This window comes from Galeopterus variegatus, unplaced genomic scaffold, assembly GCF_000696425.1.
Source record: "Galeopterus variegatus unplaced genomic scaffold, G_variegatus-3.0.2 Scaffold922, whole genome shotgun sequence".
NCBI classification, from domain to species: domain Eukaryota; kingdom Metazoa; phylum Chordata; class Mammalia; order Dermoptera; family Cynocephalidae; genus Galeopterus; species Galeopterus variegatus.
The window spans coordinates 70,994-79,750 of NW_007727033.1; the positions used below are offsets into that span (position 1 = coordinate 70,994).

Below are 8,757 nucleotides of genomic sequence, written 5' to 3' on the forward strand. Positions count from 1 at the left end.
CACACCACTTGTGCAGAAAAGGGCAGTTTATTCACTCCAGTTGGCCAGCGACCATCTCCCAAGGAGCAACCAAGGAAGAGTGGCCCCTGGCCTTGGTCTTGTGGGGTTTTTAAAGGCAAAAACTACATCCCATTGGCACACGGGTTGGTCCAGGTGCACAAAGCAAGCTAGGGAGCTAGGTTACAGAAGCCAAGAATGAGCCGTTAGAGCAATCAAGCATACAACTTTTCATTGTGTATGGTTCCTGTTCCCATGTAATAGTTCACTGTGGATGGCTCCTGTTCCCATGTAATGTTTTTCTATGAGAAGGTCAATGGCTTCTCATGTAGAAGGCGGGGTAGTCTGCAGGTCAGACAGGGTAAAATGGAGTTACTTAGGTTAAGCAAGCAATTCTACAGAAGCAGCTAATGTATGTTATGAGGGTGTAGGGAGCTCTATTTCGACACCAAATGTCACAAAATATCTATGTAGTAATTTAACAAAGTATGTGCAAGATTTGTGTGTTGAAAACTACAAAACATTGATGAGAGATACTGTAGAAAAAAATGGAAAGCTAAACTGTTTCTGCAGGTTGAAAGACTCAAAGGTATTAAGCTTCCAGTTTTCCCCCAAACTGAACCACAGGGTCAATGCAATCCCAGTTAAAGGCCTAGTGGGCTTTTTGTTGGTGATGCTGGAGGGGTTAGAAATCAACAAGCTCATTATAAAATTTACATGGCAAAAAGCAAAGTAAATAGAATAGTCAAAACCATATTGAAATAGAGTCATCACTTGATTTCAAAACTTACTACAAAGCTACAGTAAGTAATCAAGACACTGTGATATTAGAGAATGGACAGATATTTAGATTAGTGAAATAGACCTTCATGTCAATGATTTTCACTGTTGGCCACGGAGGACCCCTCTCACTCCTCTGCAGAACACCTGATGCACTCCATGTCAATGATTTTCAACAAATATGCTAAGGCAATCAATGGAGAAAAGACAACATTTCAGTAAATGATATTCATACAATTTGACATCCATATTTAAAAAAAATAAAAGTAAAAAAAAGGAACTACAATTTATATTTAGGAGCACAAAATGTATGCAAAAATTTATTCAAAATGGATCATAAACCAAAATGTAAAGCCTATAACCATAATACCTCTAATAGAAAACGTAGAAGAAAATTTTTGTGACATTGAGGTAGGCAAAATTTCTTAGTAGAACATAAAAAGCACAAGTCATAAAAGAAAAATCAATAGATTGAACATCAGCTTCAAAATCTTCTACCCATCTGAACTTTACTGTTAAGAAAATGAGAAAACCAGCCACAGACTAGAATAAAATATTTGCAAATCACATATGTGATAAAGGACTGATTTCCAGAATATATAAAAAATTTTCACAACTCAATAATAATGATAATAAACAATAAAAAATGGACAAAAGATTTGAACTATACCAAAAATATATACAGATGGTAAATAAGCAATGAAAAGGTGTTCAACATCATTAGTCATCAGAAAAATATAAATTAAAACCAAAATGAGATATTACCTTAAACCTCTTTAAAAAGCTTTTAAAAAACTGACAATTTTAGGTGTTGACAAGGATGCAAGAATGTTACAGCCACTCTTGGAAAGAGTTTGGCAGCTTTATAGAGTTAAACATTCACTTGCATGTGACCTAGCACTCCCACTAGGATTTTATTCAAGGGAAATGAAAACATATGTCCACACAAAATATATGTACATGAATATTTATAGTGGCTCTATTCATAATTGTCTCAAACTGGAAACTACCCAAATGCCTGTGAGCTGGTGAATAGATAAACCACCTGTGGCTCACATGTGCACTGAAATGCTGTTCAGTAATAAAAAGGAATTAATTACTGAGAAGCGCAACTTCATGCATGTTGAGTGCATTAGGACAAGTAAAAGAAGATAGATTCAAAAGGCTACATACTCCATGATTCCATGCATACGACATTCTAGAAAGAGCAGGAAGCTGTAGGAACAGAAGTCAGAGCAGTAATTTTCAGAAACTGGACTGGAGAGGAAGAGATTGGCTAAAAGGGGCACAAGGGAACTTTTTAGGCCGATAGAAATGTTCTGTATTATGTTGTCTGTTACACAGACATTGTGATTGTGATGATTATTACATAGATGTATGAGTTTGTCAAAATTCATACGACTGGACATCTAAAAGGGGTGAAATTTTGTGTATGTAAGTTATATGCCAATAAACCTGACTTTCAGAGAAAGACCTTAGTAGGGTGCCTAGAGAGTGATCTTCAGGGGGTCTCAGACTTCTCATCCCCAGGCCCTGAGGCCAAGGCTGGGCAGGTGGATCTCTAAGTGAAGGACTGTCTTCTGTTCACAATGAACTCCCAAAGTCCAAGCACATTCTCTGTCCATATCATAGACGCATAGTAAATATGAGTCGGTAAATGAATAACAGATCAAATAAGTGAGTGCTTGCAGGAAACTAAAGTAGACCCTGATAACCCACAGGCCCCATGGGCTTCTCCAGCCTTACCTGCCACTGCCCCCAGAACAACTCAATTTCCCACATGCTCCCATTTCTCTTCATATCAAATAAATCTTACACATTTTGCAACTCAATTTCCTGCCCCTGAGCATTGTTTCAAGCCTCCTCCTCCCCATCCCTGACTCACTGGGCCACTTCACACCCTTGTGCCTTTGAACATGCTGGTCCCTGTGCCTGGATCACCCTTCATGGGAACTCACACCTGTGGGAAAACATGCCCTCACCCCAGAACCACAGAAAATGTCATGTCCTGTCATGTAGGATGGTCGGGAGTTCAAGTCTGTGTGTGCACAAAATAAATGTCCATGTGAGCATGTGCACACAGGAGGCACCCAGCTGTTCAAAGGAGGCTAAATGTGGGTAGACAATTCCAGGTGGGAAAGAAAATTCTCCCTCTCATGGACAGCCCATTCTCCCTTTTTTCTGCTAACTAGGGTAATAGTAATAATTAATACTTGGGTGCTTACTGTGTGCCAGGTCCTGTTTGAAAGTGGTTTACCTGTAGCAATACATGTCATCCTCGTGCACTATCATCAGCCCCATTTTACAGATCTGGGAACTGAGACACAGAGGGGTTATGGACGTGTGCTTTCACACACAGGAAGTGAGAAGGAAGGACTTGAAGCCAGGAAGCTGGCTCTGGAGCTGTGTTCTTAACTGCTGCCACACTGCTGGAAGGGTCTGAGTGAAGGTCCTGGCCTCTGAGTGGAGCAGCTGTTCTTCATCCCTTATGAGGATGGAACCAGAAGATGGCAGGCACTGCAACTGGCAGAGGGTTTGAATACAGCTGTGAGGATAGTGATCCCTGGGCGAAATTCCTCTGCAGGGAGACTGAGGCAGCCACCAACTCTGACCAACCCCAGCCGGGTAGGATCTCACATTCTGAGATCCTCAGCCTCCTTCTGCCAGTGCCGACTCCTCCTCTCTCCCCTCCCCCGTCCCACACTCTCTCCCTGAATCATAAAGCCAGACCCCAGTCCCGACTATTGCTCAATCCCCAGGAGCCCAGTTCCTGTGGGCAGCGCCTGACGTGCATGACCCTCTCTTTTCTGCAGCCCAAGGGAAAGACAAAATCTTGCACAAGGCACCCTGTGTCTGCCCTCGGTGGGGAACGGGGCATGGAGCCTCTCCGGCTGCTCATCCTGCTCTTTGTCACAGGTAGGATCCCCTTCCTCCCCTGTGATGCCTCTTTCCTTCTCCTTCCTTGAGCATATAGTTGGGGGAGCGGGGAGCACTGAGCCAAAGTATGAAGGAGGTTGAAACCCTGGGCATGCCCAAGCACCCTGTCCTGCACCCCTCTTCCTCCCTCCCTGGTACCAAACCTGCCATTAGACTCTCCCTGCAGTGGAGATATGAGGGGCTGGTGGACTCTGGCCACCTGGGAAGGAAAGGAGTGCTCACACTGGCATGTCAGGCACCAGCTGGCAGTTGGGGGAAGTTTTGAGGGCACTGGTAAGAGCCCCTAAAACTACACAATTCTTAAGCATAAGACCAGCCTCAGAGGAGTGGCAGCGTGGGAGAGGGAAGGAAGAGACTCTCCCTGCAGTGGAGATATGAGGGGCTGGTGGACTCTGGCCACCTGGGAAGGAAAGGGGTGCTCACACTGGCATGTCAGGCACCAGCTGGCAGTTGGGGGAAGTTTTGAGGGCACTGGTAAGAGCCCCTAAAATTACACAATTCTTAAGCATAAGACCAGCCTCAGAGGAGTGGCAGCGTGGGAGAGGGAAGGAAGGAGGAAAGCACCTAGGGCTGTAATTGACATCTTTGAGGAACCCCCTCCCATGCTCTGAAGGTTCTCTTGTCCTCAGCTCCTGAAAGGGGGCGAGGGGGCTGAAGATTTCTGTCGCTCAGTTGGGGAGGATTGGCATGCCCAATTATTGCACGCTACTGCTCTTCCCATTGGGAGAAGGGCACCTCTTTCTCCCCCAGAGCAATGCTCAAACCTGGGCTAGAGGTCAGGTGATACCAGTGGAGTCTTGTTCCTGCAGCTTCTTAGCTGGAGGTGGAGAGGGAGAAAGGTGGGGTGGGTTGGTCTGTCCGGAGGCTGAGGGATAAACTAGGTGAAGTATGAAGAGGAGCACTGCCCATCAAGTCTTCCTAGTTTCAAAAAGCAGGCCACCAGCTCCCCAATCCTACCTTTCAAGTTTCTGTCCAATAAGTTGAAGGTGGGGTGAAGGGAGGAGGGCTAGGAGAGGAGGAGTGGAAGCAGAGGGCTCTGGCTGATTCCCCCGCAGCCCCTGCCCTGGCAATAGGATGGTGCTCTAAGCCCATCTCCCCCATCCCAAGGAAGGTCCCCAAAATAGCAGTCTCATGTCTCCCCCAAAATAGCTTTGAGACGAGTCCTTCCTGAAGGGGGAACAAAGCCACAGAAATAGGGAAGCTGGAAGCCAAAGGTCAGGAAAGAGCATGATGTAGAGTTAGTACAAGTGTGGGTGGCTGCAGAGCAAGCAAACGTGGCTGGGGCAGGGAGGGGTGCTCAGCCCAAGCCCCCGCGGAACCAGCCCCAGGCCTGAGAGGGTCACTAGCCCTGCTCTCTTGAGGTAGAAAGTGGAGAAAAGAGGTTCTGGTCACATATGACAGGGAGAAGATGTGCAGAATAGAACTGGAGGGGACTTTAAGGCCAAGTGTCCCTGGAAATAGGTCCAGAGAGGGTCTGTTGCTCCTCCAAAGATGCCCAGCAAGTCCGACAGTGAGAAAGCCAGACCCAGGACCCAGGTTTCCAGGCTCCCAGTTTCCCACAAACACATGTCTGGGCTATGCCACCTTTTCCCAACTTGTATAAGAATCTAATCTCCTCAAAGGCAGGATTTCTGTCTGTTTAGTTCACTGCACATAGTAGGTGTTCAATAAATATCTGGTAAATATATAAAGGAATGAATGAATGTCTCTTCCCCAGAGTTGTCGCAAGCCCACAACACCACGGTGTTCCAAGGAGTGGCAGGCCAGTCTCTGAAGGTCTCCTGCCCCTATGACTCTGTGAAGCACTGGGGGAGACGCAAGGCCTGGTGCCGTCAGCTGGGCAAAGAGGGCCCATGCCAGCGTGTGGTCAGTACACACGGCTTGTGGCTGCTGTCCTTCCTGAAGAGGCGGAACGGGAGCACAGCCATCACAGACAATACCCTGGGTGGCACCCTCACCATTACACTGCGGGATCTTCAAGCCCATGACACAGGCTTCTACCAGTGCCAGAGCCTCCATGGCAGCGAGGCCGACACCATCCAGAAGGTCCTGGTGGAGGTGCTGGCGGGTGAGTGGGGCTGCCGACAGCACCTCTGGCCTGTGCCTGGGCCAGTCCTCACGTTTTAGACATCTGTGTGCCAGACCACCCCCTGGCCTCTCAGAAATCCTAGGAAAACTCTCAGTGTGGGTCTTGTTCTCCCACTCAGGGCCACCATGGATGGTTGTGCAGGTTGTTCACTGCACAAGGAAGCCAAAATCCAGCCTGGGCTCCTCTTGCCAGGCTGTGCTCCCCGGTGCAGAGCTGCATTACCTGCAGGAAGGGCACCTTTCTCTAATTTGCATTAAGGCACTATCTGATCTAGCCTTGGCCCTGCTTCCGCAAACCGCTTTATCCATTTGACAGCAGTTAGTATGTGAACACGATAGGTGGTCTTTAAGGAGTAGGAGGATATTAATTTATTACCTCAGACAACTGGGCCTATGGACCTATCAACATAAATTAAGTACCAGTCTGGGGGAGAAAAACACCCTAGAAAGAAATACTGCTTGTGCTGGGCAATGTGCCTCACTTCTCTGGGCCTCCGCTTCCTCAGCTTTAATGGAGATAATGTGTCTGTCCTGCAGACTCCACAGGGTTCCTGTGAGTTCTTGGGGGTGGGAGGGAGGGAATAAGTCCCTGCTCCAAGCCTCCTGATACTGAACTGACTTCAGATCTTCCTATCAGGCCTGTGTGGGTGAGATAGGGCAGCTCCTTCCCACCCCTGAGCTTTGCATAGGGACCACCCTCCAGGAAAGCCTCTACCCATGAGAAACTGTGTCCCAAAAGACAGATCTGGGGTTACAGATCCTTTTTCTGACCCTCCCTTTCACAATTTCTCCCCTCAATAAGGCCCTTTATCATAGACATGAAGGTCAAGGTAGCATTTCCCTGAGGTGAGGCGGCCCCGGGGAGACTGCCAGTCCTATATACAAACCCCACCTCCACCATTTTTCTAATGGGGGGGATGGGTAAAGAGACATGAATTTTCGGTCCTACCATGCTCGAAGGCTCAGCCCACTCCCCAGAGGGTAGCAGGAAAATAATATAATAATAGCAATCATAGCTTAGTAGACAGCTTCAGAGTTTACATAGGATTTAGAAGACATTCTTTATTCCACTTGCTCTTCACAGATGCTGTGTGATGGGAGGGTGGGAGTCGTCGTTACTGAGCTCCTGTGAGGTGCTAGGCACTCACTGAATCCTGGCAACCCTGTTGTTAAGGAGGTATTCCTAAATGTAGGCTCAGAGAGATTAATGACTTGATCCACCAGAGCCCAGAGGGCCTCACCCCACCCACAGGGATTCTCCCCACTAAGGCGGACTGCCTCGAGGAGGACGGGGGCTGCAGCTCTATTTCCCACAGACCCCCTGGATCACCAGGACACTGGACATCTCTGGGCCCCCAGTGAGTCTGAAAGCTTTGAGGCTGCCCATGTGGAGCACAGCATCTCCAGGTATAGTGATGGGTCCACCCTGCAGAGACTGGCGTGGGGGTGGGGGTCCTGGAACTACAAATTCTAAGACAATTAGAGCAGGAAAGGGCCTGGATATATAGTCTTGCCTAAACACTCCTCCAACCAGCTAGTATGGGTTACAGTGACTGTGCCAGTTGTTAAGATATTGAAATATCTCCATAACAGTTTGTAAAGAGCTGCTGTTCTAAGATTCCTGAAGAGACAGCCTCCTGCCCCTCCCCTGGCAGCCCCCAGACATCCCCACAATTCAGCAACAATGAAAGTTTCAGTGCTTTGGTACAAAACTGGGATCCCCAGATCCCTGCTCCTTTGGTAGGACCAGAATAACTTCTGACTAGTTGACACCTGTGTGCTGGTGTTTAAACACTGTTATTATAACCCCTGAGTACATGCACACATGTACACACACACACACACACACACACCATGGCATATCACTGTGTAGAGCAGAAAACTGCTCAGCAAGGGAAGGTAATGTGTTTAAGTGCACTCAGCAGGTAAGTGGCAGATCCATGCCTAGAACTCAGGTCTCCTGACTATGCTCTCCTCCAAGACCCACAAAGCCTCATCCCAGGGATGGTGCTAGATGAGGAGGTATCCTGAGCCCCTAGAAAATCCTGGTTTCTCCCCATTCCCTCTCTGAGGGCAGACTTCAGTCTATAGGCCACCTCAAGTCTCTGACCTGACCTCCTTGTCTCTCCAAGGAGCTTCTCAGAAGGAGAGATCCTCTTCCCACCCATTTCCATCCTTCTCCTCCTGGCCTGCACCTTTCTCATCAAGCTTCTAGCAGCCAGCGTCCTCTGGGCTGCAGCCTGGCACAGGCAGAAGCTGGGGACACCTCCTGCCAATGGGTTGGACTGTGGCAACAACCCAGGGCACCAGCTCCAGACCCTGACAGGTGAGCTGACAATGGCTGGGGGCGGACCAAGCAGGAATGGGACACAGGACTGAGAAAGGCCAGGTGAGAACTCAGTCTGTTGCAGGGCTGAGAGATGCATGACAGAAGAAGTCCCCAGATGGGAGGAGAAGTCCAGGAGATGTCTGGCCAGGGACCACCACAGCCTGCATGCTCACTCTTCAGCAACCAAGATTACCAGTTCTGCTCTACCTGCACCCTGCTTCCCCGGGCTCCTGGAAAGAGAGGTGTGTGTGCATGTGTGCGTGCATGCATGTGTGTGTGTGTCTGGGAGATGGGAAAGTCACCTGTCAACTTCTGGACACTGGACATTAAGCACTCACAAATAAATCCACTTTCATATCTAACTGGTTAGTTTGGGGCTTCATGAAGGTATTCTCTTTTGTTACAGAGCTGGGAGAATGAATTTAGATGAGGAAAAGACAAAAGATTTCTATACTTGAGGCCTAGAGTTTTAGGATACCATAGAGTTCCATTCCCACGGGCTCCGATCTGGTCAGTCAGTCTTTTTCTTCTCTCTCTCCCTTCGCTAGATCTAATCACCAACCCTGCCTCCTTCTCTGGAATTTCCCCAGTATCTAGACTCCTGCCTCTCTCCTCCCACTGTGTTT

General features: G+C 48.1%; 1 protein-coding gene across 1 annotated transcript; it reads left to right on the plus strand.

Annotated features, from left to right (window-relative positions):
• Window positions 1-3,559: 3,559 nt before the first annotated feature.
• On the plus strand, window positions 3,560-8,319 carry TREM2 (triggering receptor expressed on myeloid cells 2). Its single transcript, XM_008573424.1, has 5 exons — window positions 3,560-3,693; window positions 5,432-5,782; window positions 7,119-7,209; window positions 7,935-8,128; window positions 8,214-8,319. The coding sequence occupies exons 1-5, from the start codon at window positions 3,570-3,572 to the stop codon at window positions 8,228-8,230; spliced, it is 777 nt and encodes a 258-aa protein (XP_008571646.1). The 5' UTR covers window positions 3,560-3,569; the 3' UTR covers window positions 8,231-8,319.
• The last annotated feature ends 438 nt before the right edge of the window (window positions 8,320-8,757 follow it).

Bases quoted from the DNA above. Each gene is read 5' to 3' on its own strand.
- TREM2 (XM_008573424.1), top strand. From the start codon at position 3,570: ATGACCCTCTCTTTTCTGCAGCCCAAGGGAAAGACAAAATCTTGCACA. The intron at 5,783-7,118 runs GTGAGTGGGGCT...TATTTCCCACAG, and splicing joins CCTGGTGGAGGTGCTGGCGG to ACCCCCTGGATCACCAGGAC. The intron at 7,210-7,934 runs GTATAGTGATGG...TGTCTCTCCAAG, and splicing joins GTGGAGCACAGCATCTCCAG to GAGCTTCTCAGAAGGAGAGA.